Source organism: Oncorhynchus kisutch, linkage group LG17 (genome assembly GCF_002021735.2).
Source record: "Oncorhynchus kisutch isolate 150728-3 linkage group LG17, Okis_V2, whole genome shotgun sequence".
Classification (NCBI taxonomy): Eukaryota; Metazoa; Chordata; class Actinopteri; order Salmoniformes; family Salmonidae; genus Oncorhynchus; species Oncorhynchus kisutch.
This window is the reverse complement of record NC_034190.2, coordinates 34,714,971-34,730,893: the sequence shown is the minus strand read 5'-3', so window position 1 is coordinate 34,730,893 and position 15,923 is coordinate 34,714,971. Positions and strand designations below refer to the sequence as shown.

Below are 15,923 nucleotides of genomic sequence, written 5' to 3'. Positions count from 1 at the left end.
AAAAGCTGAAATAAATCATTCTCTCTGCTATTATTCTGACATGTCACATTCTTTAAAAAAAAGTGGTGATCCTAACTGTCCTAACACAGGGAATTTTTACTAGGATTAAATGTTAGGAATTGTGAAAAACTGAGTTTAAATGTATTTGGCTAAGGTGTATGTACTCTGACTTCAACTGTACATATTCCATTACAAATCAGCCGTTTTCCAGCTACAATAGTCATTAACAATGTCTACACTGTATTTCTGATCAATTTGATGTTATTTTTAATGTACAAAAAATTACCTTTTCTTTCAAAAACAAGGACATTTCTATGTGACCACAGACTTTTGAACGGTAGTGTATATATACAGGTAACTGCCAAAACAAAGGAAACACTTGAATAATGAGGGATACAAAGTACAGTATATTGAAAGCGGGTACTTCCGCACATGGTGGTCCTGAGCAATTCCTAAGCAGTTAACATCCCATCATGCTTAGGGTCATGTCTAAAAATGTTGGGCAGGCCCACTTGCCAATTAATTTGCCTGCAATGTTTATGCCACATAGGATAACAATGCCCCCATCCACAGGGCACGAGTGGCCACTGAATAGTTTGATGAGCATGAAAATGTGTAAACCATATGCCATCGCTGTCTCAGACCAGATCTCAACCCAATTGAATACTTATAGGACATTCTGGAACAGAGCCTGAGGCAACATTTTCCACCAACATCAACAAAACATCAAATTATTTAATTTCTTGTGGAAGAATGGTGTCGCATCCCTACAATAGTTCCAGATACTTGTAGAGTCTATGCCAAGGTGCATTGAAGCTGTTTTGGCTCGTGGGGGGGGGGGGGGGGGCATAATGATTCCTGAAATGTTAGAAAGATAAGCCTAACGATAGACCATTTGCAGATACTCTGTGCAATGTGCACAACAGCTCTTTCAACTCCGGTGGGTTGCTCAAGTATGTACACCATGGGCCCGTCATGGTTAATGCCAAGTCGTGGCCAGTATCAAGTGAAGGCAAAGGCAAATGTTTAGATAGTGGTTTTGATACAAGCTATTTTGCTGAATTCCCTAGGTTAGGGGTGGTCAAACTCATTCCATGGAGGCCAACGTGTCTGCAGGTTTCTGGATTTTTTTCCCTTACAATTAAGACCCAGGCAACCAGGTGAGGGGAGTTCCTTACCAATTTGGTCACCTTATTTCATCAATCAAGTACAAGGGAGGAGGGAAAACCTGCAGACGCTCGGCCTTCCGTGGAATGAGTTTGACGCATGTGCCTTAGGGTATCCATTGCACCAAAGCCTTCCAACGCCATTCCTTCAGGGTCAAACGCTGGTCTTTGCTCCAGAACCACTCTATCATGGTCACATACATTCGATAAAACCCACATGGAAAATGAAATTGGCACAGTCCTTTCTGGCTCTTGATGTGTTCCATTTTTAGGATGTTATTTGAGCTTCCAACATCAACATGTCTTGACTAGACTGAACTTGGGAGAATGTGAGTGTTGGGAGAGTGTTGTAATTGACAAATTGATGAGTATCAATATGAAATTTGGCTGCAGGCACAATGAACATCAATGTCTCTGCAAATATGGTCACTCACTGAATGGAGATGAGTTGAAATGACAAGCAATAGGCCTGTGGTAGCTCTCCAGCACCCCACATTTGAACCCTTGCAGTAGTTCAATCACATAGGCAAAGTAAAGGTCAACCTAAAAATATGGCAGATGACCTTCTCATAATCTGCCAAGCTACTGAATACATATACACTGCACCCTGGGATGGCCTATATCTCTCTATTTATATAGATTTATCATGTCAAAGAGGGTGACATTTTGGTAAGGCGACACCAAAAGGCAGGCACAACTTTACCATGGATATTTTCTGTGATATGGAAATATAAATGTTTTATGAAATCTTATCAATGTCTTAATAGGCTATGTTAAGGTTGGGCAGAAGCTGCCCTGGACTGGCAGCAGCAATCACTTTAATTGTTTATGGGGTTGTCATAGTCATCGGAAAGGGGGAGGTGTAACAGTGTAGCTTCCGTCCCTCTCCTCGCCTTGAACCAGGGACCCTCTGCACACATCAATAACAGCCACCATCGAAGCACCGTTACCCATCGCTCCACAAAAGCCACAGCCCTTGCAAAGCAAGGTCTCAGAGCGAGTGACGTCCCCGATTGAAACACTATTAGCGCGCACCACCGCTAACTAGCTAGCCATTTCACATTGGTTACAGAGGCGTAGGTTCTGTAGGGATATATGCCATACTCAGAACAACTGGGAACTTGAATAAATACGAGGTCAAATCATGACATCAGTGATCTTCAGGTTGGAAAGTCGAGTTGGATGACCGTTCAAGTCGATTCTTCTCTGTCGGAGCTAGTTTTTTCCAGTTCCCAGTTGTTTAGAACGCACTGAAGTCAGAAGTCAGAGATTTTCGAGTTCCCAGTTGTTTTGAACGCACTGAAGTCAGAAGTCAGAGATTTTCAAGTTCCCAGTTGTTTTGAACGCGGCAATAGCTAGGGGAAGAGCCCCATTTTGTTCTCTCATTATTATCTCTCTGAGGGAATACCTCCCGCTGGACTGTGAGTTATGGCTAGGTTTGTTGTTTTATGCAGCTTCCGTTACCCCGCTGTGTAACATTAAAACGCCTGTTGGCATTAACTGTAATTCCTTCTCTGCCCTTTTGTTATTTAAGCTAGTAGGGCTATCCCACTTCTGACCAGTGTAGCGAACAGCGGGGAAGGGAAGTGAACCTGGGTCGCTGGTGTGAAACCCTACACATTGCACGAATACAGTTAACCCACTTGGTGGGAATTGTGACGTAGCTCAAATAGCGAGAATCGCCACACTACCCTCAAAATTTGCTGTGTTGGTGTCAGAAGTGGGATGGAGCCCGTGAGGCCTCCGGAGAGACGTGTACATGTGAGGGATCTGGCATAGAGAAGCGTGGGGACACAGGGTAATGTAGTGACCTTAAATGGATACTTCGGGATTTAGTCCATGATGCCCTTTATGTACTTCCCCAGCGTCAGATGAACTTGTGGGTACCATTTTTATGTCTCAGTGTCCAGTATGATGGAAGTTAGAGGTAGTTTTGTGAGCCAATGCTAGCACAATGACTGGAAGTCTATGGGTATCTGCTAGCATGCTGCTCAGTACAGTTGAAACCTGGATTCATCTGTGAAGAGCATGCTTCTTCAGCGTGCCAGTGGCCATCGAAGGTGAGCATTTGCCCACTGAAGTCAGTTACGACACCGAACTGCAGTCAGGTCAAGATCCTGGTGAGGACAATGAACATGCAGATGAGCTTCCCTGAGAAGTTTCTGACAGTTTGTGCATCAAGTCTTCAGTTGTGCAAACCCAGTTTCATCAGCTGTCTGGGTGGCTGGTCTCTGACGATCCCACAGGTGAAGAAGCCTGATGAGGAGGTCCTGGGCTGTGAGGCCCAGTTGGACGTACAGCCAAATTCTCTAAAACTATGTTGGAGGTGGCTTATGGTAGAGAAATTAACATTCTCTGCCAACAGCTTTGGTGGACATTCCTGCAGTCAGCATGCCAATTGCACACTCCCTCACAACATGAGACGTCTGTGGCGTTGTGTTGTATGACAAAACTGCCTTTTATTGTCCCCAGCACAAGGTGCACCTGTGTAATGGTCATGCCGTTTTAATCAGCTTCTTGTTATGCCACACCTGTCAAGTGGATACTGTGTGTAACTGTGTGAGAGCGAAGTCTTGCATTTCGCTCATCTCAATGGCTGCTTTCCCCTGCTCAGACATTGCATGCATCAACCAATGGTTGCTTGTCACGTCATCGACTGTGTCAGACTGACAGATTGCTATAACATATGATGTGGTTAGCTGATACATAAAATACCTGTCCAGGCCACAGGAGGCAGCAGAGGGATGGACGGGTCATAATAATGTCTGGAACGGGGGTAATGGAATGGCATCAAACAAATGAAAACCATGTGTTTCATGTATTTGATACCATTCCACCAATTCCGATCCAGTCATTACCACGAGCCTGTAATGAAACAGGCAGGGAGCAGGTCTCGAACTCTCGACCTTGTAGCCCAAAGTCCAGCGCGCTATCGACTGTGCCGCAAAAAGCATGCTCGAACTGCAGAGTCGATATCCGCGCTTATAAACCCAGGGTCGTTACAATATTAATGCAATATCAAATTAGGCTGCTAATGAGAACATATATGTTTTGCCAAGATGCGCCCAGTTGCAATGCTGCCAATCTAACCAAAAACAATCATAATGGAGGGTACAAGGCACGACTGTCCACACCGTCCAAATGAACGCTGCAGGTTGTTTGTTCCGTATTTACTGCAGATTGACAAACCACTACGACCTTGACATTCTGACCGGGCGTGCGCACGCGGAGGCGTGTCCACGGACTCAATGGGAAGATAAAATGCGAGCGCACCTTTACTCGTCCCCGCTTCCCCTTTCGAACAAGTGGACAGACAGAGGCTATACAAGAACGGTACTTTAAAAACTTTATTTGCTCTTTTATGCTTTCCAAAACCAACTTTAATTGACAGTTTCAAGTATGCCTTTAATTGTATGTAATTTACGCACTGTGCAGTGTAGTCCTAGGCGTACATGGTGTTTTGAATAGCTGTCTTTTGACTTTGGGCTAACCTATGTGTTTTCTGTGCATGCAGACTTAGTACATTTTCTCAACGTTTTGCATGATTTATGTCAACTGTGTACATTAACAAAACACTGCTGATAGATGACACAGATTTTATGGCCATTTAATTTTTTATATATATTTATTATGTCAGTGTTTCCCAAACTCAGTCCTGGGGACCCAAAGTAGTGCACGTTTTGTTTTTTCCGTAACACTACACAGCTGATTTCAAATGGCTTAATCAAAGCATGTTGAGTTGATCATTTGAATTGTCTGTCTACTACTAGAACAAAAACCAAGTTTGTGAAATGCTGACATCAATGTGCATTCTACTCCTACTTGTTGGTTTTAATTTGTTTTACTTTCAGAGGACTATACCATATCAGGCAAAATGGTGAAGATTGGGATCAATGGGTAACCTGCTTTTTGTCAATACCTTTTAAAGAAATGACTGGTTTTCAATCAGAACTAGAGGAGAGTTCAAAATGTCACAGAAGTGACCCAGGCATGTGTTGCACAAATCCCTTGACAGTTTGTGTACTTTGGAACCAAGTTGGAGGAAAGCTCATGCTATACTGTAACTACTAGTTCACAAGCCTGGTCTGGACACTTATCATGTCCATTCTCTACTTATTTATAGTTTGGGTGTCACAGCGCCTCTACAGTGCTCTCTCTCTCTCTCATATCTTCTCAGCTGTCACATTCCTTTATTCTATCTATTAATATCCTGCTAACCTTGTCAGCTAAAGTACCCTTTTTTTGTTCTTTGACCAATCTTATCCTTTGAGCCTTTATTTGACCAATAGACTGCCGGAAGATACGATTGCTATAAGCCCTTTCCCATAATCAATCTGTAATGATGCCCATTTCTAATCTGGGACACTAATGTGCTGATTGACCTATATACAGTAAAGAAACTAAACTCTTAACAGTGAGCGCCATCGATCCTCGTGACTGTTCAGTTCCCTTAAAGCCTATGTCATAAGACCCATAAAATTGTTTTAAGTCATACAAAACTTCATTGACTAGAACAAATTGCTTGTTAATGGTAAAGGATAGCAAGGAATTTGCTCCACAATGCCAATTTGACTGGCTCATTGACCTCTTCATTGACCTGTTGCCAAATAGGCTACTTGTTTTTCACCTTGTTTTTAGTCCTGATGCACTTTGACCCCTTTGGTGGTCAATACATTGACCCCTTTGGTGGTCAATACATTGACCCCTGTGAACAGAACACCCTTTCAGCTGGGGGTGTCTGTCACTGTGCAAAGTCCAAATGCGTTAAATATTGTGGTGATCCTTATGAGTTACACTGAATCCTCAGTCACAGGGATTTATCATCCCCTCTGAACTTGATTGGTCTGTATATATCACAAGACAAATCTGTGAAGTAATTGGCTGCTAATGTTATGTAAATAGAAGTTATTTCAGCTGCCCAGGAATGGACTTTTCTGTTTTTAAATTGGTATTTAAAACAATTCTAGACTGTAATCCAGTTTACCTTGTATTTCAGTGGTGTCTAGGCTTTTCTCAGCCACTGACTGCAACTCAAGTCTCCAACATTCACAGTATTTGACCAATGTGACCCTATCAGTAATCAGCCAGAGTTAAAACTGTAACCATCAGACTTCGTTAATTTCACGTAAGGGAGCAGTCCCATGTGGATTGCTCTTAACTATTCACCCAATTTATGCTGAAACCATCTACACAACTGATGGCAAGATGTACATTAAGCTATACTGAACAAAAATATGAACCCAACTATTTCAAAATTTTTGCTGAGTTATAGGTCATAAGGAAATTAGTTAACTGAAATCAATAAATTGGGCACCGGTCTATGGATTTCACATGACTGGTCAGCGGCGCAGCCATGGGTTTTCCTGGGAGGGCATAAACCCACCCACTTGGAAGCCAAGCCCACCCATTGGGGAGCTAGGCCTAGCCAATCAGTTATCCCCCACAAAAAGGCTTTAAGACCGACTCCTCAGCACCCCACCCTCCCCTCAGACTATCCCACAGGTGAAGAAACCGGATTTAGAGGTCCTGTGTTGACGTGGTTAAGGCTGATTGGACGTACTGCCAAATTCTTGAAAATTACGTTGGCGGTGGCTTATGGTAGAAATTCTCTGCCAACAGCTCTGGTGGGCATTCCTGCAGTTATAACAATTGCATGCTCCCTCGGCTTGTGACATCTGTGGCACATTTTAGAGTTGCCTTTTAGTGTCCCCAGCACAAGGTGCCCCTGTGTAATGATCATGCTGTTTAATCATCTGCTTATTATGCCACACCTGTCAGGTGGATGGATTATCTTGACAAAGGCTAAAATGCTCAGAGTGATGTAAACAAATTTGTGCACCGTTTTACAAAAGCTTTTTGTGTCTATGGAGCATTACTGCTGTCATATTTCAGCACATGAAACATGGGACCAACACTTTACATGTTGCATTTTGTTCAGTGTATTAAAAAAAGCTATGATTTGAGGGTAATGTCCCTTTAACTGCACAGGCCAACCAAGCTTAAACAGATGAGTCTTTAACCTGCTTTTCCAATTTGTCCTCAACCCCGCACTTCTCATTTCTGGTCACGCTGCACCAACCCAACCATATTGGGCATAAACAAAGGCTCTGGGCTCCAAATGTCAAGGTTGGCAGGTGTTGTAGAGCTGTCATCAGACATGTCAGTTTAGGGCTCCTGCCGCATGCCGGTGTGGTAATATGATACATGAGGATTAACTGTAAGACTCTTTCTCCTCTCAGATTTGGGCGTATTGGGCGTCTGGTGACCCGTGCCGCTGCCAAGGGCGGCAAGGTTGAGGTCGTCGCCATCAATGACCCCTTCATTGACCTGGACTACATGGTGAACGTCATACTGCGTTAAGAAATGCAGTACACATAAACCAGTTTTAGCTGCTCGTGTTTACTGTACCATCACTTACTGGCTTTAAAGTCCTGCCCCTGTTCCATAGGTCTACATGTTCAAGTATGACTCCACCCACGGTGTTTGGAAGGACAGCGAAGTGAAGCAGGAAGGTGGAAAGTTGATCATTGGCAATCTGCACATCACAGTTTTCCATGAGTGAGTGGGTTTCCCTTGACTTATTCTTTAGGTACATTGGTTCAAATGACACATTTGGATGCTTTTGTGCACCCATATTAAGCTTAGTGGTGGACTACAAGAGATTCCTCTCTGGTTCTGGGAAACTGCCCAATTGACCGAGTGCTCTAGTAGGATAGAACAGGTATATTATGCCTATGGGTTTCACACGCATTGAAACCTTCTACTTCTGTAATTGGAACGCTAGCTTTGTAGTTTAACCCCAACTTCATCTCGTTGCGTTCTTCAGGAGGGACCCCACCGCCATCAAGTGGGGCGAGGCTGGCGCGGACTACGTCGTCGAGTCGACTGGTGTGTTCACCACCATCGAGAAGGCCTCTGTAAGTACCTCCGTTCACTAGCAAGTAGGAAGGCCATGGTCACATGTTTAGGTCGTTAGTGATTTGGTGTGCGTTCATTATTCTGGTAGGCATGTTATGCAGTGTGACCCCACTTTCAATTACGACCCCTTTTTTTTTTTAGCATTTCATATGTCTTTTTCTGCTATGTGCTAAAGGTTGGCTGGCTTAGTTCATTCAGTAGCTTTGCATTTCCACAAACTTGACCTTTGCCCTCATCCCAACCACCCACCACAGGCTCATCTGCAGGGAGGTGCCAAGAGGGTCATCATCTCCGCCCCCAGCGCCGACGCACCCATGTTCGTGATGGGCGTCAACCACGAGAAGTACGACAACTCCCTGAAGGTTGTCAGGTGAGCCTCCTGTTGCGTTACCTTTTTAAGGAGCGTTGGTCATTCCCTGTGGCCAAATTATGACTTGTACAAAGAATGGCTGAAACAAACACGTATGCAGTGTGCTGTATTCTCACTCCGTCAGTCCTGAGTAATACACTTTCAATTCAAAGTAATGTCAGCGGATTATTTTATGAGTTGGTGGCACAATGTTTAATCATTAAATATTTGTTAGTGTCATGTTAACACTTTCTATGTCCTCACAGCAACGCCTCCTGCACAACTAACTGCCTGGCTCCCATCGCCAAGGTTATCAACGACAACTTTGGCATCGTTGAGGGTCTCATGGTAAGAATGGATCTTCATTCAGTGTTGACTTTATTTAATGTGTCCTTTAATCTTAGTGGTGCTCCTTGAACCATGCATGGACTACTGTCGTTGACGTCGCCCCCCCCCCCCCCCCACAGAGCACAGTTCACGCCGTCACAGCCACACAGAAGACCGTTGACGGGCCCTCCGGTAAGCTGTGGAGAGATGGACGTGGTGCCAGCCAGAACATTATCCCCGCATCCACCGGCGCCGCCAAGGCCGTGAGCAAGGTTATCCCCGAGCTGAATGGGTATGAACCAATCCGGGACAATCGTTTTTTTAATGGAGGTTTGATATCATAGTCAACTACTGAGATTTATATAGCCTTAGTGCTTTTTACTAGGGTTTTGTTTTTTGAATAAATCATTTTAGGCCCACTTTGTGCTCGTAATGGTGTGGATCCTGAACCTTTTGTGTCTTTCTGACCCACAGCAAGCTAACTGGCATGGCCTTCCGTGTCCCCACTCCCAATGTGTCCGTGGTTGACCTGACTGTCCGTCTTGAGAAGGCCGTAAGTCTCCCAACAAAAGTATAAAAACGTTGCTAATGTCTCGTAGAGGTTCAACTGGGATCTTGGTGCAAGTTACCAGCATTACAGCAACTGGCACCTCATACATTTTTATCTTTTATTTTTTTATTTTTTTTACATGTTCGCTCTTCTGCTTTAGGCGCCTTATGACGAGATCAAGAAGGTCATCAAGGCTGCTGCTGAAGGACCCATGAAGGGAATTCTGGGATACACAGAAGACCAGGTAAATATTTCCCTATTACAACCTTGTGTCCCAATCTGTCCTTTTCTTGAAGTGTGCACTTGTACACTACTTCCCATGAATTTAAAGTCATCAGATGAATCTAGATCAGGGTTTCCTGATCTGTCCTGAGCCCCCCCCCCCCACCCTGTGTACACCTTGTTTTTTGCCCTAGCACTACACAGCTGACTCTCATAACCAATTCATCACACTTTATTTGAATCTGCTGTGTTAGGTTGACAAACAAAACGTTTGGGGAACCTTGGCCTAGAGCACCCCAGCCAGGCCACATTTGGTGTATTCCACAGCTGATTTAAAGAGGCACTTGATTAGGTGACAATTTGAACAAGTTGTGCTAGTTCTGGAACACATCAAATGCATGGACGTAGAGTACACTTCAGGGGAAAGGAGTGATTGGGACACAAGGCAGCCTCTCTCTACTCCTATGACATGGGCCTCGAGGTCATAGGCTGAAATGTCTTAAGTGGCAAGTCTAGCGAGCGCTAGTGATGGTTAATCGTTTCCACTAAAACTTGTTGCGCCCCCTCAGGTGGTGTCCACAGACTTCAACGGCGACTGCCGCTCCTCAATCTTTGACGCCGGCGCAGGCATTGCCCTCAACGACCACTTTGTCAAGCTGGTCTCATGGTATGTACGCAGGAACCTACACATTGGGCTCACACCAGGTGTCCACCGACTCCAGCGTTTTATCGACATGTAAAGCTGTGCATCATTTGCAATTGCAGTGAATGTTGCAACTGTTAAAAATATTACAAGGGGCAGTATATGTGCTTTGAGGAACACTGAAACTTGCCTTTGATTTGTTAGTTTCCATCAACAAATTGATACCTTGCCAGGATCTAAACCAGGAAACAAACATTCAATTAACAAAAGGGCTTATTAAATAAACTTAACACATTTTGGAGAAGAAAAACAATGTTTGAACTTGATCGCCACATTAATTAACATTTAGTATGGCCTTAGCTTTCCTGTGATTGTAGGTTTTTGTGAATTTTGAAACTTCTGTCTTCTATAGGTACGACAATGAGTTTGGCTACAGCAACCGTGTTGTTGACCTGTGTCTGCACATGGCCTCCAAGGAGTAAAGTTTCCACACCACACTTCCAACCAATCACGACCTCTTCCTTCTCCTGAACGGACACCCCACCAGTCCGCTGCCAGAGAGCCTGTAGTGAACTCAACTCAATGGGAACATTTTTATAAGTCACACCTCTGTTCTGTTCAGTGAGGATTGAGTATTTTTGCATGCAGAATATTTCTGTTTACTACACTGGCTTAATTTGCACTCCTTCACAATAAAAGTCCTGTTATTGAACAATCATCTCATTCTTCCAGAGCACATGTTCATTACGGCACGCAACTGTTCTGAAACATTTTTGCAATGGAACAGTGTTTAACAAATGTCTCTACCCCACACTTCATCCTGTCACAGAACACAAACGTTCCCTCCGATAAGCTGGAGAGATGTGCCAGCCAGAACAGGCTGTGGTACGAACCATTCAATGAGAAATTATTCTTTAATGGGTTTTTATCACCAGTGATGGATAAGATTTGTATACTGCTTTTCACTAGTGGAATCAATTCTTAAGCCGTCGTATGGAGCTGGTCTAACGTCGACACACCCAATTTGCTATGAGTTAAAATAAATAAGTTAAGATGAACCACAGTATTGGACAGGTTCTTTTAATGTTTACATTTAAGCCCCATTTTGCTTGAAATAGTGTGGATCTAAAGGGAACTAGGACCTGCGGCAAGCTGACTGGTATGGCTTCCGTGTGCCCCTTGTTTGGTTGACCTGACAATCAGTCTTGTGAAGACGGAAGCTCTGTTTGCGACATTGGTTAGACTGACATTGTTTGTGGTGAGGAGTACGAGGGGTGTTGTACAAAAGTAATCAGCGACGGGATCATCTCTAACAGAGTATCAAAGCCAATGGCACGTTTTTTTTAAACTGCTGCTTTACCCATTCTGGACCAATTTGACGTGTCGGGAGGTGCTCGGATCCAAATGTTTTGCTGGTCGCGCAAATCAGTTTAGGTAGCCAGGCAAGTAAGTCTCCCAATCAATATCCTATGTTAGTGGCAACTAGGGTTGGTGTCAATTTACTAAATCAACTGAAAGTCCAGTGTTCTCCAATGCTTCTCTATAGCGGTTTCCATCAAAAAAAAAATCCTGCAAATATTCAAATCTGCATAAAGAGACCTTTTCCACCAGTTGTGGTTCCACCAAATGGACTTGAGGATAAAAGTCAGTGTGACGTAATGCACAAAGTTCAAAACCTGGTTATTTTGGGAAATTTACCGCTCATTAGTTTCTTGAAATCACTATGACAACTGGATTGGTGTGTGTGCAAGCTTTCCTCTGCATTGCTTTCACATGTCAGATCAGAGAATTCTTCAAGAAGGGGGAGGAAGTAAGGATAAGTTCTGTAAGCGCATCGGAAAGGGCCCAAGTTTTTCCTACTCATGTCCTGGGCCTCAAATACACACTGCCATGTCTAAGCTCCGACACAAGGGAGGAGTAAAGATATATTTTTCACAACTCCCTCATCCTTCAGGTGGTGTCTGCAGACTTCCTCAGTGTCTGCTGCTCAATCCACGTTCCCTAACATGGCAGCCTTCTCTCCTCCAAAAGCGGAAATACACCACCGCCAACCTAAGCTGTGCCACTGGAGCCTTCGGAGGAAAAGAGTCTCCGAGGATCACTACATTCCAAGCCAGAACCAGAATCCTGGTCTACAAACCACTAGTGCTCCCTACCCTACTGTACGGACCACATACAGCAGGGATCTTAAAGCCCTGGAGTCTCAGCACCAAAGATGGCCTCCGCAACATGAGGATCAGCTGGGAAGACCGGCACACCAGTGTCCTTGAGGAAAACATCCGCAGCGTCACCACCACCCCCGTTCAACACAAGCTCTGGTGGACTGGCCATGTTGTCAGGATGCCTGACTCTCGCCTCCTGAAACAGTTCCTGTAATCACAACTAAACGCAGGACAGCTGGCTCCCGGAGGACAAAAGAAGTGACACAAGGGCAAACCTGAAGGCATAAACAAGTGTTTTAGCCTCAAACATGTTAAGTGATAAAACTTTTCAACAACTTACCTGAATGTTAACCTTAGTATCATGTGTCGTCTATTTAGCATAAAACTGGTTTGTATCAACCAAGTTATTCTGGAAATATAACATTAGCAAAATAAACTTTGGGGAAATACTGGGTTGTAGGTCTTGTGGTTAAAGAAGCTGACACAATGTGCCATATGTATTTGACTGCACATTTTAATGGTAAGACTGCATAACTCACCACCAGGTATCAAATCAATTATAAGGGGAGGGGGAATGGTGACACCTCCACACATTACATCATGGCAGTCTTCTACCCAGAAGCCCTCGCTCTAATACAGGAGCCAATTAGATGCTGTTCACAAAGTCTAATTCATATCACATCCCCTTCCAGTCTCACGCTTCCATCCCAGTCTTTGGCCCCCCCTATCCTCGATCCCACAGCCTGCCTCTCAGGGTCGCCTTGCCTAATGTCTTACCCTTTTAAACTGTACAAAGAGAGATGTATAGGCCATCCCGGATCGGTTGCAGTGCAGTAGCGTAGCAGACCATTGAGAAGGTTGTCTTCCGTATTTTATTTAAGGCTGAGCGTTCCTTCGCCTGTGTGTTACGCAACTAACTAGACAGCCTATCTAAGCATTATGTCTACATATATGGCACGTGTATGTCTACTCTTGCTATGTCTAAAGGTTCAAGACGTGTCTAGCTCGTCCATAACCTGTCGGAATGTTTTCATTTCATCTGAAAGTAAGAGAACGCGAACAGGGTGTTGGATGCATGTGCCGAAGAGGACAGTAAAACTTACCAGGGCGAGCTCTGTCCTGACTCCAATAGTCAGTCAGCCTAAGCTGTTTGCAATGTCGTTCAGTATGGTGGCAATCATATCTATTGTACAAAAACACATCCCCTGCAGTCACCACCATGACAAATACTTAAAGACAAGCGAGCATCACACATTTTCTTCGGGAAATGTGTTTTTTTCTAGTAATCATTTGCTTTCTTCCACCACCTGTAGCAGTATAACCGTGGAAAGCCACAAACACCAAAACAACTTTAAAACGTCAAGACTGGCACTGGTCAAGTAACTTAAAAAAATAAAATAAACGTATTGATACTGTTTATTTGTTTCACACTACAACCATACTTGTGTAAATTCCAATGCATTTCAATGGCCATAGGTTACATGGTCAAAACATTTGATTGGGGAAAGGGGATACCTAGTCAGTTGTATAACAGAATGCGTTCAACTGAAACGTGGCTTCCGCATTTAACCCAACCACTCTGAATCAGAGAGCTGCAGGGAGCTGCCTTAACATCCACGTCACCCGGGGAGCCGTTGTTGTTGGGGTTGAACTGCCTTGTTCAGGGGCAGAAGGACCGTTTTTACCTTGTCGACTCGGGGATTCGATCCACCTTTTGGTTACTAGCCCAATGCTCCTAACTGCCAGGATACCTGCCGCCCAGAACTAGTCTTCAAGCGTTTAAGCCACAAAAGACCAAACCATCTTTAAAGCATATTTATATATTTTTTTACCTAGAACTATTTCACATTTGCATGAAGCTCCATAGGCTATAGTACTTTTTGGATTCACCACTACTCTTGAACCGTTTACTCTAACAAACACCAAACCTACGTTGAAATGTAGAGTCACATCTTAAATTGATCGTAAAAGCTTTTTGATACCATTTACTGTAACCGTTTTAAATGAGCATAAAAGCTCCATGCTACAATGACACTGTAACATCTTCTCGAGACAGAACGGAATTGCAGAGAGGTACGTTTCAACCATGTATTCCCTGAACTCAAAGCTACCCCGGGGTTGGTTACACTGAAAGTACATGAAAAACTCCTCAACTCTGAACTGAGCATCCTTTTCCCTCGCAAGCAATCGCCTCCAGGTCAATGAACTCTCTCTTCCCACGTTCACCACCCTGCCTTTACTATATGTGACACCCCCCCCCCCCCAAAACAACCCAATAAACCCCCTTCCTATTGGCTATAACTTGTAGCCGATACTCACTATGGATGAGCAAGCGCACACATTATCATCAGGAAATGTCCTTTTCTATTTTTGGAGTATATAACTGATTGACATCAAACAGAGTTACTCTGGAATTAGGAAAGCAAACTTAGCAGAACAGACCATGGGAAAATACACTGTCACCTCGTCTATCCTCGGTCCCACAGCCGGCATCTCGGTACCTCCTTGCCAAAATGTCACACATATTTACACTATAAGAAGAGAAAGATATAGGCCTTCCCCGGGCCGGGTGCACTGTATACTGTACAGTAGCATGGCAGACCATGGAGAAGGTTACCTGCCGTATGGTTGACCTTTAGGCTGACCTTTCCTTCGCCTGGGCCCTATGTGTCTGTGCTCTGAAAGAAGATGGCTCAATTTAGAGGAGAAGCCTAATTTCATGTCAACTCACTTTTCTTGCATACTCAGACATCTGTAGCATATAGACCAAGACGATCTACACAGAGACAGATCACCTCTACTCGTCTTAAGGGTTTGAAACGTAGGGTGAAAGATGAACAAGCTACTTTGTGTCCAGTCATTTCAATTAATCTCCATTCAGTGACAATATCTGCAGGGACTCTGATTATGCAGCCAATTTCATATTGTCACTCATCAATTTATCAAATGTCACACCCCAAACTCTCCCAAGTTCAGTCTAGTCAAGACACACTGATCTTAAATATCATCCTAAAGATGGCATGTATCGTAAAACGGAAAAGTGGGTTTTATCGAAGAAGGGTCTACTTGCAATGATTAAGATATGTGGTTGTTTTCCCTTGAAAAGTGGAATGCGGGGACTGTAAGCCGCTCTGCATAAGAGCATCTGCTAAATAACTCAGTTGTAAATGTATATTGAACGGACGTGTCATGAGTTACGGTATGAAGAGTGGTGCTGGAGCGAGAGCCAACATCTGACCCTACGGGAATAGAGTTGGAAGGCGTTGCTGTACATGTCAGAAGGACTTCAGCCAAATTGCTCCTATCCAAATCACTATGTAAACATTTGCCTCGGGCTTTAATTGAGACATGTTACGACTTGGACCGAAACCATGGCAGGCCCATGGTGGCCACCGCTGCGGCCAGGCAGATTCCTACTGTGGCGTCTTTCCCTGCATCAGCAGTGGTGCCAAAGCCCTCAGGGAGAGGAGCACAGCCGGCCCTGGCCCCAGGATCTTTACCTGGCCCTGGGCCAACCTCCAGCAGCAACTCTGGATCCACCGTAGATTCCTCTGCAGGATGACAAGACTGTAATAAAAAAAACATC

At 44.2% G+C, this 15,923-nt stretch overlaps 1 protein-coding gene across 2 annotated transcripts; it reads left to right on the top strand.

Annotated features, from left to right (window-relative positions):
• Window positions 1–4,314: 4,314 nt before the first annotated feature.
• Window positions 4,315–10,893, top strand: LOC109907557 (glyceraldehyde-3-phosphate dehydrogenase). 2 transcript variants are annotated; one of them, XM_020505593.2, is made up of 12 exons: window positions 4,315–4,499; window positions 5,018–5,063; window positions 7,406–7,505; window positions 7,615–7,724; window positions 7,993–8,083; window positions 8,339–8,454; window positions 8,700–8,781; window positions 8,901–9,052; window positions 9,235–9,313; window positions 9,471–9,554; window positions 10,102–10,199; window positions 10,588–10,893. In XM_020505593.2, exons 2-12 carry the CDS (start codon window positions 5,041–5,043, stop codon window positions 10,655–10,657), a joined length of 1,005 nt encoding a protein of 334 aa, XP_020361182.1. In that variant the 5' UTR covers window positions 4,315–4,499; window positions 5,018–5,040; the 3' UTR covers window positions 10,658–10,893. The 2 variants fall into 2 exon arrangements, with proteins under 2 accessions (XP_020361182.1, XP_031649529.1); XM_031793669.1 differs by lacking the exon at window positions 5,018–5,063 and having other exon boundaries at window positions 4,370–4,499.
• The last annotated feature ends 5,030 nt before the right edge of the window (window positions 10,894–15,923 follow it).